The sequence below is a fragment of the Danaus plexippus genome, chromosome 2 (assembly GCF_018135715.1).
Source record: "Danaus plexippus chromosome 2, MEX_DaPlex, whole genome shotgun sequence".
NCBI lineage: Eukaryota > Metazoa > Arthropoda > Insecta > Lepidoptera > Nymphalidae > Danaus > Danaus plexippus.
Genome location: NC_083537.1, coordinates 6181540 through 6209394, shown reverse-complemented (window position 1 = coordinate 6209394; position 27855 = coordinate 6181540). Strand labels below are relative to the sequence as shown.

The 27855-nt window shown below is 30.6% G+C and overlaps 5 protein-coding genes across 5 annotated transcripts; 2 read left to right on the top strand and 3 right to left on the bottom strand.

Moving 5' to 3' along the window:
* Positions 1-1296: 1296 nt before the first annotated feature.
* Positions 1297-7263, bottom strand: LOC116779515 (glycerophosphocholine phosphodiesterase GPCPD1). Its single transcript, XM_032673843.2, has 7 exons — positions 5804-7263; positions 5401-5626; positions 4975-5184; positions 4742-4864; positions 4405-4539; positions 2623-2769; positions 1297-2356 (listed from the first exon to the last, which is right to left on the bottom strand). The coding sequence occupies exons 1-7, from the start codon at positions 6868-6870 to the stop codon at positions 1958-1960; spliced, it is 2307 nt and encodes a 768-aa protein (XP_032529734.2). The 5' UTR covers positions 6871-7263; the 3' UTR covers positions 1297-1957.
* Positions 7264-8573: 1310 nt separating this feature from the next.
* LOC116779405 (serine/threonine-protein phosphatase 1 regulatory subunit 10-like) lies at positions 8574-16965 on the bottom strand. The gene is made up of 5 exons (XM_032673670.2): positions 16499-16965; positions 15702-15799; positions 15264-15538; positions 14032-15117; positions 8574-10221 (listed from the first exon to the last, which is right to left on the bottom strand). Exons 1-5 carry the CDS (start codon positions 16499-16501, stop codon positions 8747-8749), a joined length of 2937 nt encoding a protein of 978 aa, XP_032529561.2. The 5' UTR covers positions 16502-16965; the 3' UTR covers positions 8574-8746.
* A 507-nt stretch (positions 16966-17472) lies between these two features.
* On the top strand, positions 17473-18645 carry LOC116779687 (calcium load-activated calcium channel). The gene is made up of 5 exons (XM_032674085.2): positions 17473-17686; positions 17806-17883; positions 17997-18171; positions 18248-18388; positions 18470-18645. The coding sequence occupies exons 1-5, from the start codon at positions 17626-17628 to the stop codon at positions 18564-18566; spliced, it is 552 nt and encodes a 183-aa protein (XP_032529976.1). The 5' UTR covers positions 17473-17625; the 3' UTR covers positions 18567-18645.
* LOC116779686 (FAD-dependent oxidoreductase domain-containing protein 1-like) lies at positions 18632-21099 on the bottom strand. Its single transcript, XM_032674084.2, has 6 exons — positions 20673-21099; positions 20288-20591; positions 19877-20213; positions 19575-19803; positions 19125-19239; positions 18632-19020 (listed from the first exon to the last, which is right to left on the bottom strand). The coding sequence occupies exons 1-6, from the start codon at positions 20937-20939 to the stop codon at positions 18881-18883; spliced, it is 1392 nt and encodes a 463-aa protein (XP_032529975.2). The 5' UTR covers positions 20940-21099; the 3' UTR covers positions 18632-18880.
* A 327-nt stretch (positions 21100-21426) lies between these two features.
* Positions 21427-27492, top strand: LOC116779617 (ATP-dependent RNA helicase DHX33-like). Its single transcript, XM_032674000.2, has 12 exons — positions 21427-21812; positions 21950-22159; positions 22405-22627; positions 22998-23182; positions 23275-23350; positions 23440-23627; positions 23871-24044; positions 25054-25178; positions 25253-25377; positions 25746-25910; positions 26038-26166; positions 26424-27492. The coding sequence occupies exons 1-12, from the start codon at positions 21583-21585 to the stop codon at positions 26682-26684; spliced, it is 2091 nt and encodes a 696-aa protein (XP_032529891.2). The 5' UTR covers positions 21427-21582; the 3' UTR covers positions 26685-27492.
* Positions 27493-27855: the final 363 nt, after the last annotated feature.

Below are 27855 nucleotides of genomic sequence, written 5' to 3'. Positions count from 1 at the left end.
AGATTGATAAGTTTATTTATAAATAAAAAATTAATAAGACCATGTCAGATATGCTCGCTAACTTTTACCTGACCGTCGATTCAAGTTGGTTATAATTAAATAATACCTAAGTATATAAGTCTTACTTCGACATTATTAATCTCATGATAAACACAATTTTTTTGTAACTTTACCGTTAAATACAAATGAGTTATGCCTTCGCATTGGATTAATCTGAAATTAGACGATATGAATCCTCAATTTTAGCCTAAATTGAAAGAATTTGCATCACTTATTTTTTTATCTATACCATTACATAGGTAATATATAGTGTTTCATGTAAAAATGACTGTACATGGCATGCTCAAGAATTTTTGGTCACTCAAAATATTCAAGAAAATACTTGAGACCTAATTAAAATGCCAATCATTTCAATGACCTTTGATTAAAAAACTTCCGTCTAGTGTCGAAATAGTAACAAACAGGAACACGAAAATGATAAAACCAAGTTATTTAGGAAAAAAAGAATTCCCTTCCCCACTTCTTTCTCATTTTTATGCTGTCAAATAAAAGAATTGAAAATGAATTACTTAATTGCAATTAAATCCAAACTAAATCCACATACTTCTTATTTTATGTGAAAATAAAATTTAGTTACCATAATTATAAAAGACAAAGGATTACTCATATGTAATCGAGGCAAACATTGTTACACACAAATCATTTAAATATTTCTGTATTTATTAACATAAAACCTATCTGTAAATATATATTTTTTATTGTCACTGCTATAATAGAACAATACAGAAGTTGAAATTTATACATGATCATAAAATTTACATATATAAAGCTATTAATAAGCCTTTTTTTATATTATTTATCTAACGTTTTGAGATTTACTTCAAAATTATATGAAGTGTCTTATAATAACGATTAATATTAAATCAATCTAATATAATAAAAAATAAAAGTTGAATTTGTATTGACGATACACTGTCGACATTTTTACCAATCTACGCAATAAATTAAGATCAGTAGGTACATATATTTTTATTAAAAATTGTACTGTAACAAACAAGTGAAGGGCCATAGTAGTGATGTAAGTGCAAAGCTAATAAAATTGAAATAGCAGAAGGCATACGTAAAATCCAAAGTACGCAATTACTTACTTATTATTTTATAATGTTAAAAAATTATTTTTTTATTTTATTAATAAGCAATACCTTTAATTGGATTTAGTTGGGACATCTAGATCCTTTGGTACAGACATGTGAAATAAACACTCCGTTATATTTTATATTATTAATAAAAGACCAATGAGAGAAGAATCACAATATAATTCAATTTAAATAAAACGTGATATATACAAATAAAACAAACACAAAAATAATCACAAAATTAATATCACAGATACAAACAATACATTGATAAAGCTATTCATCTATTTTATTGTAAAATGTAAAAAATAATTCTATGTTCTAAATAATTCTCTCATTTTTTTTTCTCTTTTCGTCTTGCAAAGATGATATAAAAGAATAAATTCATGTAAATATCTACAAGCTACTAATGATCATAATATTAAATAAAAACGAACAATTACAATACATAGAACTTGTTATGTTTTTTCAATGTATGAAAATTCATTCATATCAAATTTTTATAACCTTAATTGGAAGACGTGATTTACGTAAAAACTGGTAAAGGGATTAATACATGTAATAAAAAATATATGCAAGGAAACCCGTAAAAAATTTATTGGATTATAAAAAATATAGAAAAAATCATGGTAATAACATATTTAATTGTTCATGGGTGGCGTTCGACTAAAGTGTAGTGACATTATATCAAGTACCATCAAAATGAAATGGAATTAAGAATAAATTATGAATCTACAGTTTTACAATGCTAAGATGAAAATAGGCAAAAATTCGCAAAAATTCTCTGAGCAAGAAAAATTTTCGTAATTTCAGCGACCTTCTCAAGATAAGTCGCTTTTACGGGATTTTTTCGGCGATGCCGTAGTCGTATTGGGAGCGGGGAAGATGCCCTTAAACGAATTCCTCTGCTCTTTAATTTGGGACTCCTTTTCTATGCTCATAATGAGATCCTTGTTGCGCTTAAGATTACGTTCGGGTTCGTCGCGGATATCTATAGACGAGGCGAGGGATTCCAGCGACGTGACAGTTGAGCGGGTTGCTTTTTGGCGCGCTTTTAGATCTAGATAGAGCTGTCCGTCCCCGGAGAATTGAGCCGACGACAACTGGCGAGAGGGGGAGCGGGAACGGCTCGACGTGCTATCGGTTGGCAACGCGTCCAATGCAGCCAACCTCATGATATCACGCTGCGAATCGCGCGCCTCCACCAGGAATATACTTTCCTATAGGAAGAATTATTAGCACTCCGCACGCACGACAAATATTAAGTATTATGTATGTTATTGTTAGATATTATTATTTTGTTTTAGGTTACTGTCAGTTCAATGATATTTGTTAGTTTTGTTTGTAAATAATATTGAAGTGTTATTTGTCTTGCGTCGTATAGAATGTGAAGCAGTGAAGTGAAGCTAGAATATTTAAATCTATACTACGCTGTGATGTGTGATGTACTAATAGTTTTGATAGAAATTTCGGTACTAAAAATTACCTTAACTTCTTTGGTGGTGTACTGGTCCAGTTTATCATATATCACAGCATGCAAACCCATTTCTTTGAGTTTCTTTATAGTATTTTTGTCATTATTTTCATCGCCCCAACAGAATATGACTAGACCGGCGTCGGTGGCTAATTTGACCTGTAAATAAGAATCGTATGCCTTTTGTTATTACTAGATTAATGACTTTTTATGTTATTCAGTCAGAACATGACTGATGTAGTAAAGAAAAAAAATTTTTTTTCGTTTCCCAGATTTTCAAATAAAATAAAATGACATGTAATTGACATTTAGTTCAACAATAAAAAAATATTTAATTTTAACAATCAAGTTTCCGTTAAAAACAATATAAAGGCTGAAAAATATAAAATTACTAGTTTTTGCCTGCGACTCCGTCCGCGTGAACATCTGACTTGCGCTCAGAGACAAATGTATAAAGTATGTTAAAACAATACATATAGTAACCTAATCTGCAAACTTTATTTTAAATAACCTAGATACCGACTGCAGCGCCATCTGCGGCGGCAGCCTGATGCAAACAAAAAAAAATCTTTCAAATCGGTCCAGCCGTTTGGGAGAAGTTCCGTGACAAAAACTCATCCCGTAGAATTAAATAAATATACATATATATAATCTTAACAACTCCAAAGAAAATTATTTGTTTTTTTTTTTTACTTTTTTATATAAATAATTGCTATTTAGCATAATATTATCAGTTTCATATGATAAAATTACAAAAAATATTGTATTTCTTAATGAGATCTAAGATTTTCGCGAGTATTCATTTAAATGAAACTAGTGTTATTCGGATTTACTACGCGGATTTTATTATTTAAAAACTACATAATCCCGACGTTTCGGTTACTTTGCAGCAACCGTGATCACGGGCAGACGAGGCATCTGTATTTCTTTACAGATATTATATATAACAATATCAAAACAAAGAAAACCAATGCCATTAATAACTTTAAAAAATTTAGGTAGCAATATGGTTATCACTCCTTGGCCTTAATACATATTTCGATAATATTAATACCTCGTATCTTGTTATCACAACACGAGTTTCATAAAACCTTTATTAAATTCAACCTTGGATAATATTCGCTAAATATCAACGAGTATTATTATAGTATTATTTTGATGTTTTTCTGAGAAGTATGACGTACTTTAATATTTACACAAATAACATCATGTCAAAGTTATAAAGATTTATATTACAAGATATGTGTATCATTCCTCTAGTAATTGCTTCTGAATGAAGTTCAAAAGTCAATGTGATGTGTGAGTAGGTCAATTTGAACGCACGCGTATATCAATGAACTTTGCACAGTAAAATGGTAACACTGAGGTCATTGTGCATACACGTCATCTGTGTGCCTTAAGATAACAATACGGTTAAGTGCACTGACCTCCCTATAGTGTTTAAAGAAATAATGAGTATTATGTTTTAAAAACACATAAAAAAATATGTAAGAACAATACTCTACAGTCTACATCACAATTATAAACAAAAAACGCTGTTATACAAGTTTTTTTTTTTTTGTTAAAAATAAATAAAAAAAAATCATGCCATATGATAATAGGTCATTGACATAAACTAGTATCATTACTAACAAAATCAGTCTACACTACATCTATAGGTTTTTCATATGCCTTGACACAGGTAAACAAGACCGCAATTATATATATTAAATACCAAATACAATGAATAACAGACCCAAAAACTGGCCAACCATATCATATCATGTGTATAATTATGTTAAAATGATAGCCAACCTGTGTGGGATCTCTAAGTAAATCCTCTGTGTGTACCACAATGCCAAGAATGTCAGAGCTGATAGCATTCTGTACTGCAGCAGGTATGGATAGACAACGTGGGTCGCGATAAGGCTGGTATTTCTCTGTTACTCCCTAAAAAATTATGTTGTTGTTAACCTATAGTGATCAATAAGTCAGGGCTATAAATTTTATATTATATTAGGACTGTAATTCAAAGAACATTTACCTATGAGTTATTAGTCACAAATAAACATAGTATTCTAGAACGACATGACTGTTATTATTATTTCACAATGACAAATTCAGTTTTCTTATAATTATATGTTGTACATACCACTGTGAGAAACATTACAGGATATTTGTTTTGTTTGTAACGGACCATTGTACATATATCAGGATTAAAACAGGAAAGTACAATTCTTCTTTGTCCAGCATGTTTTAGTACCACCTCCAAAACCTAAAAAAAAAAATTAAACTCTTTTGTATTTCATCTATTCTAACATTATTTCATGCAAAGTTGAATATTAACATACAATAGAAAAGTATTAAAATGCAAGTAATCTTTACCTTATCTACATATGTGTTCATATCAAATGGGTTGTTCAATTCAAATGTGCCATCATTGAGTTCCATGGTCCATTTAAGTTCAATGTTGAAGCCAACATGCTCATCTAAACTCTTTAGGGCTTCTTCAAGAGTTGGAAATGGCTGATGCTCCTCAAGATCTTCATCGAAGAAAAGAATTTCGTGATTTCGTCCTTCTACTAAATGATAAACCTGTGGAAACATTGAATTAAACATTAATTATGTAAAACACATTTATGTGGAACCTAAGGGGTTATAAACATTTGTGTTTTGCCCAACATATTTCGTATTAAAAAAATATATGATTTAAATTTTGTATTTGCAATACACAAATAATTCTACAATCAAAGACTTTCAATACTCATAAAAAAATTTGAGTATTGACAGGTTTACTGGGTCGCAGAATACCTTCAATTTCTGCAGATGCTCCAGGGTTAAGTCTTTCACTGGCAATTCAAGCATTTCAGTGAAGTCAACTTCCTTTTTTCTTTTCATAGAAATACACACATGAAAGTCATGATAAATAACAGGTATCATGTCTTTACTTAGTTGCACATCAAATTCCAGCATGTCTGCCCCACTGGCAGCTGCTTTTTTAAGAGAAGCTATAGTATTTTCACGAATGGCATTTCCCCTGAAATTCAAATAATGTGGAGCACAATCTAGCAGGCCCAGTTCCTACTCTATAAAAGGGTGTTTCACAATTTATATCAAACAGTATATTAAGTTGAAACCTACATTAAAAAAGGCAATTTAAGTATACATCTAAAATATAAAGTTATAAATATAATATAGTGTAATATTTACTTACTCTTTGGTTTTGAAACTGGCACCTAAACCTCTGTGACCAACTTCCAATCCAGTCCATGAAGGATCCCAGTGTTTTGTATAGGAAACTTCTAAATTACACAAACCATCTTCCATTGGAGAAATTATAAGGTATTCAAAATTAATAGTGCCTAATGGCCGATGTTTCACATTACAAGTAACTGGTAATTCTAATGAGCCCTCAGATGGCTTAAACATGTTAGGTAACACATAAGTGTAACCAACATGACAAGGGGGATCTTCTACAGAAGCCCTAGTACTGTATGAATAAAAATCTATAAGATATGCTAGGCCTTTAGGATTTGGGGCAAACAAATTAACTAGTAATACATCATTCGGCTTGTATTCTCTTCCAAATTGTTCTTGAGGTTGTAGGTGACAAACCATAGGATCATTTTCAAGAGTAGCTACTTCCACAAAAACCCCACAAGGAACTTCTGCTTCCATTGTGTCTGTACTTAAGGAGGATTCTTCAATTTGTGGCTCAGCTCCAAAAGATAGCTTAACAGGTGTTACTTTAATATTCATGAGGCGGCCAGTTAAGCGACTTTTTAACTTTAAAGGGTTGTGCATAAATTTAAACTGGACTAATGTTTGAAAGGTAAGCCAGCCTTTATTAACCTTGTATATCCCTTCATTATTACCAAATATATCAGTATGAGGATGAAGCATTGTTTCCTTTATAACTCTTGGGTGTATGTGAGTTTCCCAGCGGCGCACTATGATATCATTTGTGTCAATATTAACAAGACAAATAGCATAGCGATAGTATACATCACAAGTATTTGGTATAATTACTGTTTTAGTCCACATATCAGTGTTTTCTACATTTTCGAGAGGGACGGCTTTTTTGTAATCCCATTCGCCAAGTTCAGTTGTACTTCCCGTTAAATAAACTTTTTCCCTCGGAGCAATTTCTGGCACAGACACAGTGAACACCCATTCTTGTGATTCAATTTCCTTTTCTTGAGTAATTTGTTTCGTCGACATTTTTTTAGATATTTTTTGTGGCAACTTCTTAGTTTCTTTCAAGAAAAACCAGCGTTGCATAATCCGTTATTCACTGACCTTCATAAAACTGATCATTAAACAATAATTTATTGTCTTAATATTTACACGAATGAAATTTTACAAAGAGCTAATTGTCATTGTAAGGAGTTTTTATTAAATATGGAAATTAAACGAGAGAAACGTCTTTACTCCTCTACAGAAGTCATAATACTACGTAGTAAAACCACACAATAATAAAATGTAAAAAAAAAACAGATGCTTATATTCTCTTCGGTGATACATAATACCTATAATAGACATGCGCTTACAAATTTTAAGATAAAAACGTAATACACAGATAACAATTTAATATGACAGGAATTAAGGATCCGCAGAAATCACTTAACTGTGCGAGCTGATCACTGAGTAATGAGTACCTAATTCCCGAGTCGCGATTGATAATCTGACGCGTGTCACTGTCATTACTCCCCTAAAGTTTTATACTTTCACTTTAAATTTCAAACAAACAAATCCGTGTGCTTCGTTGGTATAAACTATAAGTCTCTCAATTACTCCTTGGATTTTATTTTTATCTGAGTTTAAAGTACAAAACGCAAGACGATATGTTTTTTTATATTCGTTATAATACAATTACTGATAAAAATACATTTGAAAATACTTATTTTGAATTCAATAGTATTGCTTTTATAAACATAAATTTCTAATTAAGAAAAAAGCCTAAAAATAAATTAATATATTCAGCAACTATCTAAATATCCCACATATAAATCCAACGCTATTTTTACCGGCAGGGAAGGTAGCTAGTCAACTAAGGCAGCGAGGATTAAAAGACGCAAAAACTGTGTCGTTGCATTTCATTTTAATATGTATATACTTTTCTCATACTAGGTATAGTAAACTTTAATGCAGCTTATATATTAATTTTTATCAATACATTCTGTTCAATTATGAGTGTGAGCTACTATCAACTTATTTAATTTTAGGTACTTATCGGTACTCTAAATTACTAATTAAAAACACCCATGAAGCATCACGCGAGAAGTAGTAAGTCATAGTGTATCATGCATTCTTAAAATTTTGCCAAGTTAAAATTAATAAGCTAATATTTAGAAAAAACCTTTAAAACCTTAATTTTCCTTTCAGTCGCTTGTTTATAAAGTTTGGCCTTTGAATTTTTTGTTATTGTCTTTTATAAATACATGTATATCTATATAGATGTATAGCGGAATAATTTGTAAAATATATTTTTGCCAATCTATCTTTTTTTAAGTATGTCCATGATTTTTACGTATATTTTCAAAATAGCCATGTTTGGAATTGAGAATCTCTTTTTTAGGATGGATTTTAAAATACATTTTTGCTTATAATTATTGTTATATGTAATAATATGGGTTAGTTACAAAATTCTCGCAACTATAAATAATTTTAAACAATATTTTAAAATCTTTATCAAAAGATGGCGCTTGTTATTATGACTAAAATCAACGCCATCTATATGTACTTCTCAGAAATTATTTCTGTTCTGTAAAAAACAAGCTCTATTGACAGAATAGTTCACTTTGACTTTCTCAGTTTGCAAGTCTTACTATAAGTTAAATTTCTTGTGTTTCACGGGCATTAAGATTTATATTAATTGAGCAACTTATGAAAAAACCCGTTAAAAACATCCTTCACCATTATTAGCACCTTATTTTTTAATTTGAACATTGTAACAAAATGTATTTTAGTTAATAAAACGACACTTAAAAATGTATCTAGTTTATTTTTAGTTTTCTGTATAACCTTAAAACAACTTTACAATATTTACAAAAATATAATTATGTACATTATGCAGTCTTATATGGCAATATAAATAAAATATTTTCTAACAGATTAATCAGATTATAGTGTTCAAGCCACCTCACATACTTTTGTTTTAAAAGGGGCAATTAACTCCGGGATGCAAAAATGTACAATTTTCACCTTGTCGACAAGATCCTTTTCTTTGAAAATAAATGCACACAGCTTTGCGGACTCCGCCTCGACCACCTCCCCGACCCCTAGGGGGTCCATCCCAACCACCTGCTGCTTTACCTCTCCAATGGCCTCCAGAACCACGGCCGCGTATTGCTCCTCTGAAATTACCAGGAAAATCTGGACCTGGTGGACCTGACATATTGAAATCGACAGGGAACATATTCTGCTGCATGTTAAAACCATCTGGAGGAACAGGAAACATATGGTTTGGCCCACCAAACATATCTGGACCCATCATCATATTATCCGGTGGTCCCAATAGACCTGGTGGCACATTACCTTGTGGCATAGAACCTGGGGGCATAGCACCTGGTCCAATGACATTGTTTCCAATTGGACCAGGCATACCATTTGGCAACATGGGAGGAACTCCATTTTGCCATTCTCCAGACATCATAGGGGGACCTTGGAACCCGGGTGGTCCTCCAGGAAATTGTGGATTAGGATAATTGTTTGGGTATTGAGACATATTAGGTGGAAACATAGATGGAACATTCAAATTATTATTGCTTGTTGGAGGTGCATTACCCTTTGGTTCAGGCCAAGGCATGTTTCTAAAGTCACTTATATTATCTTGGTTTCCTGTAACATCTTCTAGTGGAATAACTGTTGGTTCAGCATAAGTGTGAGTTTCAACATCTGGCTCATGGGGTGAGTCAGGAATCATAGCTTTATGGAAGTATAGTGGTTGCAGGGTACCTTTTTGACGTATGGCTTGTATATCTTTTTCTTTGCTATTTTTGCCATATTCTATCTGGATTTGACCATCTGTATCAAGTGGTATTAAAGGTCTCCAACTAGTTCTCTCTTCCATTATGTCATCATTACTGAGATTCCTAGCTTTTTGGAAGGCATCTCTTTCATTTATTCTTTCTAGATGTTTCATGTCAGTAAAGGTTTTAGTAACATTTACTCTTTCAGTCTCATCAAGTTCAAAGTATTGTATTTCTTCTAGTTCAGAATCTGGTTTCCATCGAATACTTTTTTTCGGCCCTTTTCGTTTGTGATAGCATAGGACACCTTTTATACCATTTACAGTCAACGTGTGTGGTTCTGTCTCCATGCTATCCTCCGTACTTTTATCTTTTATAGCTGCTTTTGGTGAATTTTCACCTTCATTTTCATTTTTGTCTGTCACTTTATCCTTATTATCTTCTTCATCAAGAGTATCTTGATAAAATCTTGGCGGCACTGATTTGCTGTCTCCATTAGGACTGGTAACACCAGTTGGTGTATGAGGAGGTGATCCATCATTCTGCGAATTCCCATCCTTGGAACCACTGGTGCGCCTTTTCCTCTTCTTCGGTTCCTTTTTATTAGTAGCAGAGGCATTTAAAGCATCCATAAACATATCGCTTTCCTGGAGTACCATGGCTGTTAACAAAAAAATACAATATTATTTATAGAATACAAAAAAATATCAACAAAATATAATTATTAAATGGTTCATCTAAAATGCATAACTTCTGGTTACTGAAAAATGGTTTCACAGTATAATCTTCTTCGATAAGTAATATACAAGTCATTATTAAATTTATAACAATATTGAAATCAAATTAACTTTTCATTAAATATTATTTTATACACAATTAAAATAATGTTAATTCATTAATATAAATTTTCCCGACATACATCCCCGAGTGGAATTATTGATACGTGAAGGTATGCTTATGAATATAAAAAATATAGGATAACAATCGCGACCGACACGCCAATACTTTTGGAAACCCAAAGGACATTTTTTTTTATACCGAGCTCACGGTTAAACTATGTTACGTGTTTATAAAATGAGTATTTCATTTCATAATTAAACCATTATATAAAATGGTACGAAAACAAAAACTAGGATCAACTATTACGCACATTTATAAATAACATATAGATTGGATAATGATTAAAGAATTTCTTGAAGATAATAGCTACAAAAGAAAATATAATTTGTAACTTTCACTCTTCCAAGAACTTTTCGCTTTCATTTAACATTAAAATCTATGACCACACAACAACACGAAACCCTTCAATCATAACTACACAACTGTATTTATAGGTCTCCAAACTTGCGCATTAATATTGTTTCAGCTGAGGCTTCCAAAATAAACTAAAATTAAACAAAAAAATGGAGGTCGTTAAGTATTTATGAGAGGGTTAATACAAATTTAATAATTTTGTCACATATTAATAAGTTCTGTACGTTTACAAAAAGTTGGAAACGCAACACCACATAGAAGTTTCAAGTTTTTATTCATACTCCTATATTAATGCTGTCCGATGAGTACCCCTTACAAAAAGCTGAGTATTTAAAATAAACGCGACCGTTTCAAGTATTTTATATTTCTGCATCACTTAGTTTTATATTTATTTCATATTTTTAATGCCTGAAACACCAACGTATACTCGAGGATTAGGTGGGTTGATGATTAGAGTACTCTTAAATTTTAAGAAAATTGACGACGTGAATACAAAAGGTAATTTAAAATCTTTTGAATAATAATATAAGCATTCAAAACTTATTCATAAAAGATAAGCCCGGATATAAAGTGGTATCTTACGTTTGAAAGTAATATTTCCTGGTACAAAGACCATAAAATAAGCTTATGTAGGACGACTAATTTTCTAAGCAACGGAAACTGATTTTACCTCACGATGTCGGGTAAAAACCACAATTTCAGTAATTAAAAAAATTAAAACGGAAACCCTTAATCATTTGTTATCTAGTGGTGTATAAAATACAATCAATAGCGAAAATATTGTCGCAACACGTTTGAATAATTACGCTTTGTATATTTATACAAAAAAAAAAAAAACAAATAAATACTAAGAATTTGAACCTTAAACAGCACGCGGCTTCTGTGCAGTTTAGGGAGGATCTTATTTCTAAAGATATGTAGGTTCTAAACATAACTACGTGTTTACATCGTGAGATTATTTTCAGCTAAAAAATCGTATCGTAACAGAAACCGTTGAGGGGGCACAACATTAAGGCGTATTTCTAAAGATGTATATAAATTTATTAATAAACACTACTCGAACCTCACCTACAGGTTGCTAACAAAGTTCTAACTTGGCACTAGTGCCCGCGGTAGAGTAAAATATAATGGATGAGTTAAACTATCATTTTACCTTATATAAACATATTGATATGTAACATTCCTTTTAAATTTATGCGTAGTCATAAAAGTGCGTTGAAAATAAAATCATTCGAACGTATTCAAACGTTTGTCGCAGTCTATAGTGTGAGAAGATAATGAACAGAACTTAATGTACTGTTAAAGTCACAAAAATATACTCAGTAGACCACTTTTTTTTAATACTATTATTATTGGAATCGATAGATATGGGTTAAATAACTAAATAAAAAAATTAATGGTTAGGATTTCACCATTTTATTCTTGGTTTTAACTAAAACTAAGAATAACATATCCCAAATCAATTCCATTGCACGTTTTACACCATATCTATTTCTCTATAAGCCGCCGTCAAGGGACCAGGCATTTGTAATGTTCTATGTAAAGCAAGAATAACGCATAGCAGCAGTACGATTTCGCACGCTTAGATTTCTTTTTAATGCTCCAAGTATATTTACAAAACTTCATTAATAAAAACGCGATTAGTTTCACATCGTTTTAAAACGAATAAATAACGGAAATCAAATTTAAATCGTTCATCTGATTACATAAATTATTGAAATCAATTATGAATTACTAGTTATCTTTTTAGTTTGTTTCTTCTTGCCGAGGGGCTGGGAAATGCGTGTTCATCAAAAATTATGCAAAATTCGTTATTGATAGTTTCTCACACGATTTACTTTCACTTCTCTCCAATTTAATTGGAAATATCTTTTGAAGTATTATTTTATATTTGTATTCAGCGATCAGTTTATGATATGCACAATAGACCGACAAAGTTATTGATCGACTCTACTATATAAATTTTCAGTGCGACTGGTATAGGTTTGCCTCGCCAAACTTAAAGTAGACAGTCTCAAAAGTAATTCATCCAAAAATCTTCAAGGATACGATAATTAGATTGAAAAACCTTAGAACTGTCGGTTAGTAGGTTGGCAACGCAAACTTCTACTAGGCACACATGATATTAGAACATTAGTTCTCGTTTTATACAGGGAAAACCCGAAACAAATTTAACCTACATTTCTTTGTTTAAAAAAGTAATATAGTTTCACGTATAGCATTTTCATTTTACATAATAATCTATTTATGGACAACTTTCAGACACCATCTGCGTATATTTAAACCTTGTCTAATATGTCGTAGCATAAAGCTTTTTTATGACTACTTTTCGTAACCTTATTGACTGGTTAATATATTTTAAATACAAATACATATACATATTTATGTCGCTGAAAAATTTAATTCCTTGCAAAATGTATGTAAATATCGAAAAATACTTATGATTTGTTTTCTCATTATTGAAATACCAATTAAATGATAATATTTCATACAGTGAATATTACTATCTACACGTAACCGTTAACTGTTCTATGATAATATGAGCTACCTATATTCCATTATGTATTACTACGTATATATTATATATGCTAATGTTAGTTTTTGAATTTAACTGCTGAAGCTGATTTATTAGAAATTTCATATTCTAAACCAAAATCTTTCAATTTGTTTTGGAGCCACCCAATTGTTGATTGCATTTTTCATGTCTTATTTGTTTTTATCTAATTTGTAATCTGTTTCGAAATAAGAGTGTTTTATTATCATCTACATCCAGATAATATGTTACCAATTGTCTTTAAAGATTTTTATTTTTTCGTTATGTTACTTTGGGTCCCCGCAAGAATTGATGGGTGTAACAGGTGCAGCGATGTCCCCAATGGCCAGCGTGAAGTCTTCCAAGGCTTGCATGAAGCTCAAGTTCGTCCACCTCTTAATATAAACTTTGAACAGATTTAGGTTAATTTTCATCAAAAGATAGTTATTAAAATTTTAACCTTTATTTTCATAATAAATAAATACTTTACATATGATTTTAAAACATGTATTATGAGACCCGTCAAGTTATGCATTTTAGACTTACCACACTTGATATTGCAACCTATATATTTGAATATATGTTGCAATACTATAAACAGCAAATCTTGGTGAACATTATTTCCTGTAAAAACAGAATGTGTTAATAAAGTAGTTGGCAATAGATTTAAAAAATAATACTCACGCTTTGGTTTAGGTGGTATAAGTTTTATTGATCCTGGTTTTTCAAGATCAATAGATGGTTTTGGTTTCTTCTCTGGAGGAGTGTCATTATGAACAGGTGATGGTCTTTTAGGTATTGAGACTGTTGGTGGTAGTGCGGGTGGTGGTTTCTTGTTGCTTAGTAAAGTAGCCCTTGATGGAGGTGGTTTCATTTCTTCTTCTAATCCATGTTTCCTAAACTTAGAATTAAATGTTTTCACAGTTTTTGGTTTTGGTTCATCTGGTTTTCGTACCTCTATAGAAATAGAAAGCTTTTCTTTCTTAACATCACTCAATTTTGGTATTTTTCCTAATTTGCTAATAGCAGTTTGCACCTTATCATCAGATTTTTCTGAACTCTGTTTGCTATCCTTATCTTTACTTTTATCTTTGCTACTTTTTTCATCCTTTAATTTGCTACTGGAAGAACTGGAACGTCTGCTACTACTAGAACTGCTACTACTAGATTTGGACCTAGAACTATGGGAAGTTCTTTTATCTTTATCCCTTGATTTATCCTTACTACTATGTTTACTAGAACTTTCCTTATGATTACTCCTTTTATCACTAGATGAGGACCTACTTGAATGTTTTGAGGAGCTAGATTTTGATGAACTACTACTACTGCTTTTTTCGCTTTTGTCTTTACTTCTACTTTTCTGTTTTTCTTTATTGTTGTCCTTGTCAACTGAATCTTCTGAAGATTTGCTGTCATCTTCCACTTGTGATAGGATTTGTTTTCCATTCTTTAAAGTTATTTTTAAAACTGGTAAAACTTCAGTTTCCATACTTTGCTCATCCTTATCAGTGATGTCTATTTTACAAGGAGTCTCTAGAGTTTCCTCATCTACTTCTACTTTATTATTATTTTCCAAATTAGAAGAGTCACGATCATCTAAATCTTTTTCATTGTCCGATGCATCATTTTTTAAATCTTCTAATTTAGTTTCCAATTGTGAGTCTGTTATTATTTGTTGAATTTCAGAAATATGCATAGGCACTACTTGTTCTCCACCTTTCACAGTTTTGAGCCATTGTTCAACTAATTTTGTTGCCAATGCTCGTATAGCTACAATTAGGAAAATGCTTATTAGCATATATATATATATCAATTTTAGTAATGTATCCTACTCTACATGAGAAAATGATCATATATTTAAAAAGATTGATATAAAAAAAACTAGTGTTATTAATGGCATAAATGAAACAACTTACCAGAGTGATTTCCATCTTTTGAAAGCTCCTTAACTAGTTTAGGACAGTTATTTGTCTTTAGCCTTTCTATATCTACTGGACACAATAACAGTAATTCCAATAACTCTCTAACTAAAGGCCAATTTTTGGCAACAATGCTCTCTGTTAGCCACATGTGTACTAGTCTCCAACCTTTGGATCCCATAAATAAACCTAATAACTCAATTTCTGTACACTTAAGAATTTGGATATAAATGCATTTAGAAACTAGCTTCTTTGAAAACTTGGTCATTAGCCTGAAAAAAAAAAGACCAAGTAATTAAAGTAAATATTGGAAAATTTATCTTAATTGATTACATAGTTATAAGTAGATAAAATGAAATTTTTTTAGATAACTAATAATTAAAATAAGGTAATCGGCAATTCTAATGAAGTATATAAATATATTTAAATAATTACCTTACTAATCTTGGCACTTCATCCCTACTTTTAATGCCTCCATCAGGTGAGAGAAGAACACTGAGGCAATTTAATAGTTGGATAGGATCTATACGGGGCTGAAACAAAAATATTTGTTGTAAATACTTAAATAAATTTTATTTATTGAAAGCATAAAAATGTTACGAAGTACTGTGAAATGTACATATGGGGACAAAAATATTAAAATATGATATAAAAAAGGGAACGTAATATATTCGGAAGAAATATTTTACTTTTTATAAAAACGAGGAAATAACATATCGTTTTAAAGTTCAAAGTCCACCCAATCCGTAAATTACATGTGGTGGAATAGATAATGCATGAATAATAATAAATAAAAGCAATAATATTTTACGTGACCTATTCCTTCTTATTGTTTCGTAAGCGTTAAAATTCTTCAGTATGAAAAGGAATAATTTGCTCACGTCAAAACTATGAACAAAATGGTGTCGATGCTGAGCAAAAAGACGCTTTCATAAATTTTCGTAATATCATTTAAAAGTTCTTTTTATGATACGTATTTTGTAAAACAAGTTGTGTATTTAAAAAAATGGAATTAAAAATATGATTTCTATAGTGCTGTAATCGGAGAATAATATAACGAGAGGAATAAAAAGAAAGAAATTAGATATAAAAACAGCTAAATGCTCCTTTAATACACGATTTGATCTCAGGTATGAAATTATAAGCGGAAGAGCTCGTCGTGTTCAGTAGCAAAAATTCCCGGGATATTTAAGATGAAGATTTGGAAAATGTATAAAACAGTAAAAACTTACCATGCTTATTATTAACTGCGCAATATAAAAAAGATTTCAGGGTAATGTTACACAATCATGTGCCACGCCTTGCTTGCATGACAAAATGGCGGCTCATTTTCGATACCATCATGGAGGTATAAAATAATTAGTTTACACAGGGCTACACAGATAAATTCGAGTTCTTTTCGATGATACTATACACCAATTATTACTTTTTCACATAAATATTGTTTTATTTAGACATAAGAGTTAACCATTCCGTTATCTTATGTGCATAAGATATAATACAAATAGCTATGTAAAGATTACATTTATAGTTAAATTACAATATATTTGTTCTCTTACAAATATATATATACACGATAATGATTTATAAATAAGGCAGAAGTTTCCCTAAAATATAATTCCGCAACAGTCGCTGATCCAAGCACACGGCTACAGGCTAGCTAGCGAAAAGTTGAATTGTGAGTTCTGGCTCAAAGAATGAAGTGAAAATAGAACAAAGCCGGAATTGGAATGAACTGTAATGAATGAAATGACAAATGCGGATTGAGCAAAGAGTAAAGATTGACAATTGGGCCAACGTTACTGAAGGCAATAATTAAATTAAATTCCATCACGTGGTTTAATTTTTATTCTCCATTTTATTTTTTTAATATTTTATAAATAAAAAAGAGAAAATAAAATTATTGACATCTTAATTTTCCATTTATCTATTTAGTTTTAAAATTTTACAGGAATATAGGTAATAGTTATTTATAGAATACCACCTCGATTACATTAAAACATTTTTTTTTTTTATAATATGGCCTTCATCCGTGCAAAGACGTGCACAATACATATATTGAATATTCTACTAGTATCGTGTAGAATGGAGGAGACACGATCCAGGATTAACTTTTGAATGAAATAAAATTTAACAGTCTTGACTGAAGTCACAATTAAAATTATAAGCTCAAAGAGAAATTAAAATGACATTGACAATCGACGAAACCTTCGGGGCTCCAGTCACTGTCATCTAAAAATTTTATCACTTCGTTCCTGCGCCCTATTATATTTTTCAATTATTGTTTTGTAAACCTTTTAAGTGTTTTTTTCAAATAAGATTTTTTTGTAGCTTAAAATTTAAATATAAGCAAAGAAAAATGTGGGGTGATCCTTTATTGATAGTATTTATTTCAGTATGTACTGCTTTCTTGGGAGAAGGTGATTCTTTGATTTCACATGATTATAAGGGAACATTTATTTTTAAATTAAAAATGCTGTCTTATATTAAAATAAAAAAAGTTAAGTATTAGAAAAGTTTCGCTTCTATTTTATTGCAGGACTTACATGGATATTGGTATATAGAACTGAAAAATACCAAAAATTAAAGGTAGAAGTTGAGCGCCAAAGTAAGAAGTGTAAGTTTAGTATTATATTTGATGGTATTATACAATTTTAATTTTACACTAACGAAGCACCTTATTCAAATGTTTAAGTAGGCCATATATTAAATTGACTATTTCACTTTTAGTGGAGAAAAGAAAAGAAGCACATGGTGATTCTTTGGATAAGCAACATAAGAAAAAAATTGAACGTGAAGAGGAGAGGCTGAAAAATAATAATAGGGACCTGTCCCTTGTTAAAATGAAATCCATGTTTGCCATTGGTTTTGCATTTACAGCTTTACTGAGCATGTTTAATAACATGTAGGTATACAATTTAATAAAAAATATTCTCAATGTATGTCTTGATCTTATGCTCAATGATTTATACATCTTTCAGATTTGATGGTAGAGTGGTAGCAAAGCTTCCTTTTCACCCAATATCCTGGATCCAAGGTCTCAGTCACCGTAATTTACCTGGAGATGACTTCACAGATTGCTCATTCATTTTTCTGTACATTTTATGCACTATGAGCATAAGGTAATAATATTTGAATCTATTAATTATATGTTATTAGATTATATATATATATATATATATATATTAATTATCAATTTTTAGGCAAAATATTCAGAAGCTACTTGGATTTGCACCTTCTCGTGCAGCATCTCAACAAGGCGGAGCCCTTTTTGCAACTCCTCCAGCTCAGTTTAAATAATTCATAATTAAAAACTCACATCCATGAAACAATGGTTGTAATTTGTGAATAAAGAATTTTGTTCATTTTGTTTTTGAAATTGTTTATTTTATTACATTTAAGGTGCATTGACACTACATGAAGAAACCCTTTTAGTTTTGAATTTGATTTCATTATTTTTTAGATAGTATAACTTTTACAACCTTTAGATATATTTTAATACAAAATAATACATACACACAAGTCATTATTATTATGCTATTGTCATTATTTACATTAGTTAAAACTTAAGTGTACTCAACATATTTTACAAACAAATTTTATTATTAACTTGATCAATACATATTTGACTCTATTAATGGTTCATCCATTAATAACCTATCAAAACCAAATCTTGTTAGGTCTATTGTTGTATATTGGCCTTCAATTATTAATTCTGCCACTGCTCTTCCAATTCCAGGTGAATGTTGTACACCTACAACAAAAAAATAAATAAAATTACTCACATTTTTATCATATTAAAATGATGTGAATTGTATTTAGGCTTTAATATATAAATAAAAATTAAAAGAAAATCACCTTGTCTTCCAAAACCAGTAGCAAAGATTAAATTGTTATGGTATACATGGGCTCCCAATATTCCAGAATCATCATAGGTATTGCAATCAACAATTTCTTTTGACAATAGTTTTACCTAAAATGTTATAAATTAATGTTAAAATAGCACTTGGTCACTCTTGATTAGAGTTAGTAACAGATGCTTTGAGTGTGTTTTCAGTAATTAAAGTCAAATAGCCAAATGGCCTGTTAATTGTCTTGGTCAGGATTTTAAGTTTCACTGTAAGGAAATTTATTTATTTATTTATTTATATTTTCTTTGAGAAACTATATGGGATAAACAATAGGCATAGAAACCATAGGCATTGAACCCAAAACTCTTTGTATATTTTGAATAAATTGGCCAAAGGTTGCGAATAAAGTATTGCAAAATTCAACTTACATATATTTATACATAATTTGCAACTTTACCTTAGATTTTGATAATTTTGGGTATCTAGTTGTTAATGATGTTCGAAACATATGTTCTTGGACTGATATATCATTGTCCTTTAAAAAGCTAGGGATTTGACCACACATTACATTATTGCGCAAACCATTTTTTATCAACCATAAACCACTTGTATCCATTACATAAGGACTATTTAAATCTGCAGGCACATCATTGTTTGTTTCTTCTATAGAATACACATTGTACTCCCTTAAAATATAAATGAATAAATAAATAATATGTTAGATTTATAAATATCATGAATAATAAAATGTTTTAATACCGTTTTTCAATTGGCAAACCAATTTGTAATAAGCCATCACCTAACCCAATTTTCAAGAGTCTTGCAATATTGTGTGATTCATGACCAGCAGCAACAATGCAAATTGCAAATTTAAGGTTGCGTTCTTGCCCATCTTCAGCTTTATAGGTCAATGTGTTTGTTTTCTTATATGAACCAGGAGGCACACCTTCCATTAAGGCATCCTGTTGTCTTTCTATGTCAAAACTTACAACTTCACCCTGAATGTAACAGGCACCCAATTGTTTGGATTTAACTATAAAGCCATTGAGCAAGGCGTTGGCATCAAAAATTCCTTCTGACTCTGTACTTACACAGCCTAAAAATGAAAAATTCTTTAAATGAAATTTGTATTTCAAATTGTTTAGAGAGTAAATTTATATAAAATAATACCGAGTTTAATGCCAGTTGTATCAATCCATGGATATGCCCTTTGTATTTCTTCAACTGTCAGAAGTTTATTGTTTATACCAGATTCTTTAAGTAATGACATGTTATTCTCTAGTTTATTTGCATACTTTTCACTGGCTAAGGTTAGATAACCATGGGGATAAAATTGTATGTCAATTCCTTCAACTAAATGTTCCTTAATATTCCTTAAAAATTCTCCACTATATTGGGAAAGATAAATATTTTCGAGTAAGGAATAGTGTTGACTTAAAACTCCATGGGAGTATATTTTTTTTGATTTTTTGTACTGAAATAATAAAAAAAAAAAATTATTTTATATTGAAGAACTTAAATGTCATGGTGCTCAGTATTTATGGATTATTCTTACTATGGGATCTTTATCTAAAACCACTACTGATAATCCTTCTCCTGCTTTGGTTTTCAACCAGTATGCTACAGAAGATCCTATGAAACCACCACCAATTACAACAATGTCTGTATGCTCTATGTCATAGTCATAGTTTTTTTTGAAACCCGATTTAGCTTCTTTGCTTAAAATATTCCACGTTCTCGTAAATGGATTAACATATGTACGATATTGTAAAATATTATTTTTTTTCAAAGTTTTAAAAACTGTTCTTGAAAAAGATGCCATTTTCTTCTTAGAACAAAAGTATGAAAAAAGTACCACTTAACTTCGTAATAATTGAATTTTTATCTCCACATATAAGAATTAAACAGTGTAATTGTAGAAATTTTAATCTGAATTCAAAATTTAAAATTTTCTTTCAATAATATGACATGTGTCAAGTGCAATCTCACAATGTTAGTCGGTAGGACTGCGAAACTTTTTTTTTTGATAAAAACAAATTAGGTGTGGATTTAAAAAACAGGGTGGCATAATTATTATAGAAGCACTTGGTTTTTATTGGTTTTATATATTCTTAATTACACTTATATATTACGATTTATGTTATTAAAACATCTGGCAAATTACACATATTTGTATTCCTAATCTCCGTTAAAAACAAAAAAATCTGAATTTTCTTTACTGAAGACTAAATAAACAATTATGGTCGACAACTACGCATTTTTAAATCGAATCGGGCAACACTAAATGTAGTATTGTATTTATAGTCTTCTAATTTTTTTATTTTGTTGTTTTCAATTCAGTAACGTTAAGGTTATGTAGAACAGAAACCTAATTATTGTACTTTTATATACAAATTTTAAGGTTTTGATTGTTACTATAGATTATTTAAGACATAAGAAGCGATGTAGAACGTTTTAAAGTAAAAATGGATTCTAAGTACGCTTCCATAGGGAGAGAAAAACCGAAAATTACAAACGATTTAACAGTTAAAAGGTTAAAACTATGTGTTAATAACGCAAACACAAAAAAAGATAAAGAGCAGACAACCAATGGAGCAACCAATAATAATAAATTTGAAAATAATTTTCCTAAAGAGAACACAGAAGACCTCAAGGAAGCTAGAAAATCATTACCTGTTTATTTAGTGCGAACCAGGTGTAACTCTTTTATTCAAAACAATACTTGCTGTCCTTAATATATTATTTTTATTTCCTTCTTTAGTTGATCTTACTTTATTTCTTTTTAAGTCAGTTAATTTTTTTTTTAATACATTATACAAAATAAAATTTCAGAATTATAGAAGAAATAAAAAAACATGATACAATGATATTAATTGGTGAGACAGGAAGTGGTAAGACCACACAAATACCTCAGCTTATTCATGAATATCGACTAGAGGGTAAGAGTTGTGTGGCTGTGACACAACCGAGAAGGGTGGCTGCAATCACTTTAGCTTTACGAGTGGCAGCTGAAATGAATACTGATATTGGATCTATAGTTGGGTGTGTATCTAATGATATTTTATATATCAATACTGAAGTTTGTTAATTCTAATATTAAATATATAAGGAACAGAAATTTTAGTTTTTCTTTATATATATATATTTTTTTAATTCATTTAATACATATATTTTACACAGATTATTGATTATTGCTTACAGCTATTTATTTACTTATAATATTCATAGGTATAACTGGTCAGACAATCCTATCTATAAGAAATATAATTTGTGAAATTTTTTCACAGGTATTCAGTAAGATTTGAAGATGTAACAAGTCCGAGAACGAAAGTAAAATATTTGACAGATGGAATGTTATTGAGAGAAGCTGTAACAGATCCATTGCTGAAGAAATATTCCGTTATTGTGTTAGATGAAGCCCATGAACGCACTGTAAATACAGATGTCTTATTTGGAATTGTTAAACTCGCCCAAAAGGAAAGAAATGGACAGAAACAAAATCCGCTAAAGGTATGATCTTTCATTTTGAACTTGCGGCAATCATCAATAACTTATTGATTACAAAATTATTAATATTTGTTCTGAGAAAAAAAAGCCACATGTATAAGGTGTCTGTTTAAAATTTCTTGATAGAAAAATTTAATATCTATAAATTCCAGGTTTCAATTTTGTTACCATCTTTTTTACTAACTATTTGAATTTAAAATGAATATTGCTATTTTATTTATTGTCTAGTAAAAGGCTATAAAAAATTAACAAGTTATTTGATGTTAACTTTAATGTATTTCTTCATGTACTCAATTTCACCATTAACTTGTCATTTATATCATTAATTCTTTAAATTTAATAAATGGCATTAAATATATTTGATACTGATCAGGTTATAGTTATGTCGGCGACAATGGATGTGGATTCTTTTAGAAAATATTATGATAATTGTCCTGTTATATACTTAGAGGGTAGAACTTACCCTGTAACAATTTATCACTCTAAGATTAAACATGAGGATTATCAGTATGCTGCTATATGTACAATATTCCAGCTACATACAACAACTCCAGCCAAGTAAGTTATTACTGTGAAATTGTCAAAACATTGTTATAAAAAAAATATTAATTGTATATGCAAACATGTATAATGTTTCTTTTTTATTTTAGTGAAGATTTCCTTGTGTTTTTAACTGGACAGGAAGAAATTGAAACAGTTATGTCCAATATAAAGCAAATAGCTAAAGTAAGTTCATAATTGTTATAGTATGTTTGTATAGGTTTAAGAGTATAGTACCATTATTGTTTGTATTTAGTACGCTTTCTCAATTCCAGGAAACTGTTGGTCCTCAAATACGAGTATGTCCTCTATATGCTGGTTTACCCGCCGCTAAACAGTTGTTGGTATGGAAAAAAACACCCCCTGGAATGAGAAAAATTGTGTTAGCAACAAACATAGCTGAAGCTTCTGTGACGATACCAGAAATAAGATATGTTATCGATACGGGTGTTGTAAAAGAGAGGTTGGTATATTAACATATCTTTTAAGACGATAATTATTCTCTTTTAAATTAAATTAAAGAAATTAACATATGCTTATCTGCTTCAAGCAGGTTTATCTCAACTATATTTCAGCAAAGTATTTTAGTTTGTTCCACAATCCAATAACTTTGTGTCTAAATATTTTTTATTAGACCAATTACAGAAATTTAAAGTTCTCTTAAAGTGTAAATGCAAATTATATATAAGTTGTTTTTTTGTAACAGGACGTGGTGTACTCGTACCGGTGCTGAGCGTTTGTCAGTGGTGCCGTGTTCTCAGGCGGCTTCCTGGCAGCGAGCGGGGCGCGCTGGACGGACTGCAGCCGGCGCCTCCTACAGACTATACACAGCCACTGATTTTAAATGCAGGCGGCAACACAACATACCGGAAATAGTACGGTACGATGACGTCACATAGTTATACATTACAGTACCCCTACGACAGGTTTCTGTAGTCGAATTAACCGCGGAAATTTCTCGTTTACTTAGTTTTTTAGTTTGATGATGTGAACTCGTAAGAGCACAGTCCATGGCAGCTTAGCAACAGCTTAACAACCGTCATATGTACCCATACTAAAATTAAGTAAAAAACTGTTTTCATATTCATTCATCAGTTTTGACAGACAACAGCAGGTCAATTATTTGAATGAAAAACTGACATTACTTTTTAGTGATGCAAACTCATGTTAACGGTACTATGCTCACTCTAAATTAAGGAATGAAAGTCACCAATTAAAATTCAATTATGTAATTGAATTCATTACTTGTTACACAATGTCACAAGATGTCTCCAGTTTGGTATCTACTTAAAACTATATCTTTTAATTTATTACTTTCATCATTTTTCCAAAATTACTTCCTCCGATTCAATGTTAATAATAAAAGAAACAAAAATATATCTTTTGATTTTTCTTTACGAGTAAACTTTAGTTTGACAATACAAACAAATACAAATAGTTTTTTTTTAATATTTAATAACCTTATAATATTAGAAAGGTCAAGTTAAAATTTATTTTGGTTATTTCTGGTGTGATTCTAAATCTGACTTAAATACATCAATTTGTGTAAAATACGTAGCGTACCCTTTAAAATACTGTAACATTATTTGACCTTGGAGAAATGCCAAATTCTTACAATTTTATATCCATAGGCAAAAGAGGCACCAATTACAGATAAAACAGATATTTGTAGAAAACTAATATTTTTTTACTATCGAAGTAAATTTCATAAAAAACAATCATTTTTCATTACAAAAATATTCGCATATAATTGTTATGCAGACCCCACGGGACATTATATTGAAACTGTGGTGTATAAAGCTGACGAGGCAAAGCTCGTACAGTGACATAACGTGTCCGCAAAATTGTTAATGTAACTATAAATGTGAAGTTTTGATTTTTCTATTCAGTTGTCCGCTCACGTCAACAGTGCTGATGTTGATAGCAACTGGCTTGGATCCCGGGACATTTCCATTGATAGACACGCCGCCGAAAGATTCGATACATGCTGCTTTATTGTTATTAAAAGAATTAGGTAAATTTTTATTTAAAATCAGGTGATAATTACTTTGAAGATAGTGTCGCAATTATAAAATAAATTTGTTTCAGGTGCCGTAGATAATGAAAGTAATCCAAAATTAACGGTTCTCGGAAAGAAGATGACGGCATTCCCAATAGACCCAAAATATGCCAAGATCCTTTTATGTGCTCCAGAGTATGGATGTTTGGAAGAGGTAATTCTAAGGAAAAAAATCCGCATTTAATTATGATATATCAGCGGGATATAAAATTTCACTATGTATTAATAATTTAGTGTCTATAAAAATACTTTAAATATATATTATATAATTATCATAACATTACTTGACTTTTAAATAAGTTATTAACAAATGTATTTCTAGATATATAAACTTTTGTCATATTTTTCAATGTTATTAAAAAAAGTTCTAAAGCTATACATTATTTTTGTCTATGTAGTACTACATAATTCTTATATCATCTCCCATTAATAATATTTTAAAGTGCTATCACAATTTTAATGGGTGTATTATATCAAAAGGTCACACTCCTAATACTCGGGTTCAATCGTATATATTTCCAGGCTCTGAGCTTGGTGGCGGTAATGTCCAGCGAAAATGTGTTTCACACGCCATTACACAAAAGGGAAGACGCTTTGAAAGTAAAGCAAAAATTTATATCGCCTCTCGGAGATCATATCACGCTTCTGAACGTTTATAGAGCGTTCTGTAAGGCGCCTCTTAAAAAGGTATCTCGACATATTTACCGTTACATATTTACTGTTTATTTTTGACCTAAAATAATGCAGAAGTAAATGTCGACTTTTGCTACGAATGGAATACTTTTGAATTATCTAAACTTAAAATTCTTTTCAGCAATGGTGCCGTGAAAACTATTTGAATCACAAGAATTTGTCTTACGCTTTTGATGTACGTCAGCAGTTACTGCTAGTTTGCCAGCGATTAAATTTGGCAGTATCGAGTTGTGGAAATGCCACGGATCAGGTATAGTGTCAATTATCTTTTATAAATAAAACATGTAATTTGTATTACGTGTGAGTACAATTTTAAAGCAAAACGTAAAATAAATACAAACTAACACTTCAACTAGACACAAAATATAATATTTTGCAACATATAGCCATAATACAGGTTGAGAAAATGTTATTTATTATCCAAACCGCGAATGAAGGACGAAACTCATTAAGAAACAAAGAAAATTATTAAACTATGTATTTCTTCATTTTTCTAAAATGTTTCAGTTGCTGAAGTGTCTGCTGAGCGGTCTCTTCACGAACTGCGCGTGGTCCCGGGCGGGCGGGCGGTACGTGACGAGTGCGGGCGCGGCGGCGTCTCTGCACCCGTCCAGCGTGCTGCACGGACGTCCTGCGAACCCTGCACTAGTCTACACGGAGTTACTGCATACGCAGCGGTCGTTCTTAATCAACGTGTCCGTGGTGCAACCGCAGTGGCTGCAGCAGGTTGCGCCCGAATACGCCAGGCGGTGTCGCTCGAACCGGTGACGAACCGAACCGAACTACAGGTGACTGGTCATTGTGGATGATGATGGTTATTGGCGGATGTTGAAGAATGTTTTTTACTTAATTTGTCTGTGCTATTTTATTCATAATTCATATATTAAGCTGACTTCAAAAGGGAAGGTTGTTGTTTTTTAAACTGTTCTTATGTAAAGGCAAACCAAATGCTTGACTTCGTTTGCAGTCTCTGTATCAAGTATGTTAGAATCGCGTTGATAGTCAAGGTACTTTTAAATTTTATTTCAATAACGCTCTAATTTCTACGCATTTGTTAAGTTTAAAGAATCAATAACAATATTAATGTCATTTAGTGTAATTTAAACATTGAAGTTGTTGTTTTAGTTATACTGGATTAAATTTTATTTAATCTGTAATAGTGAACTAAAAGTTAAAATGTTGAGTTACTTACAACATTAAATGGAGAGTAATTAAAGATAAGGCTTTGATTTTGTTCAAATGTAAACACAATTTAGTTAAACAATAAAATAATTGTGAAGGAAAGTCCATGAGACAGGTAAGTGCCTATTACACTTGTATAATTTGAACTTGTATAAAAAATTAAGTCTTATAAATAAAATGTAATGTCTAGATTCGTTAAAAATAAGTATATTTTTAAATATCTAACATCTGTTTCATCCACACCACTGTGTTATATGTGAGTTGCTTAATTTAAAAAAAATTAAGTTTAAATATTTTAGTGATGTTAAAATGTTTATTAAATCAAGATTATGTGTCATGTAATTAATTGTACGAATTTAAAGTTACCTTTGTAATATTAAAATATATAAACTTATACATTGTTTTATTAACTCCCAGCGTTATCCAAGTCATAGTTTACACAGTTACATGTATGTCTAACAAATAATATTTAAAAATTATCTTACTTTATTCACAACTAGGTACCACAATCACAAGAATGCTGCGCATGGGCTCTTTATAAAAAATATAAAATAGCCTATTTAATTTTGAGAATTATTAAACTTATATTATGATAATGTTCAAACGGTACGCCCGATTTAAATTATTTAAAAAGTAATTTATAGATACTGATGTAGGCTTGAAAACGAAGTATTTTATTTTGTTAAGACTTAATACCGTATTTATGTATAGCTTTCCAATAAACGCTTTAGGAATGCCAATATTTAAAGTTGTAAAA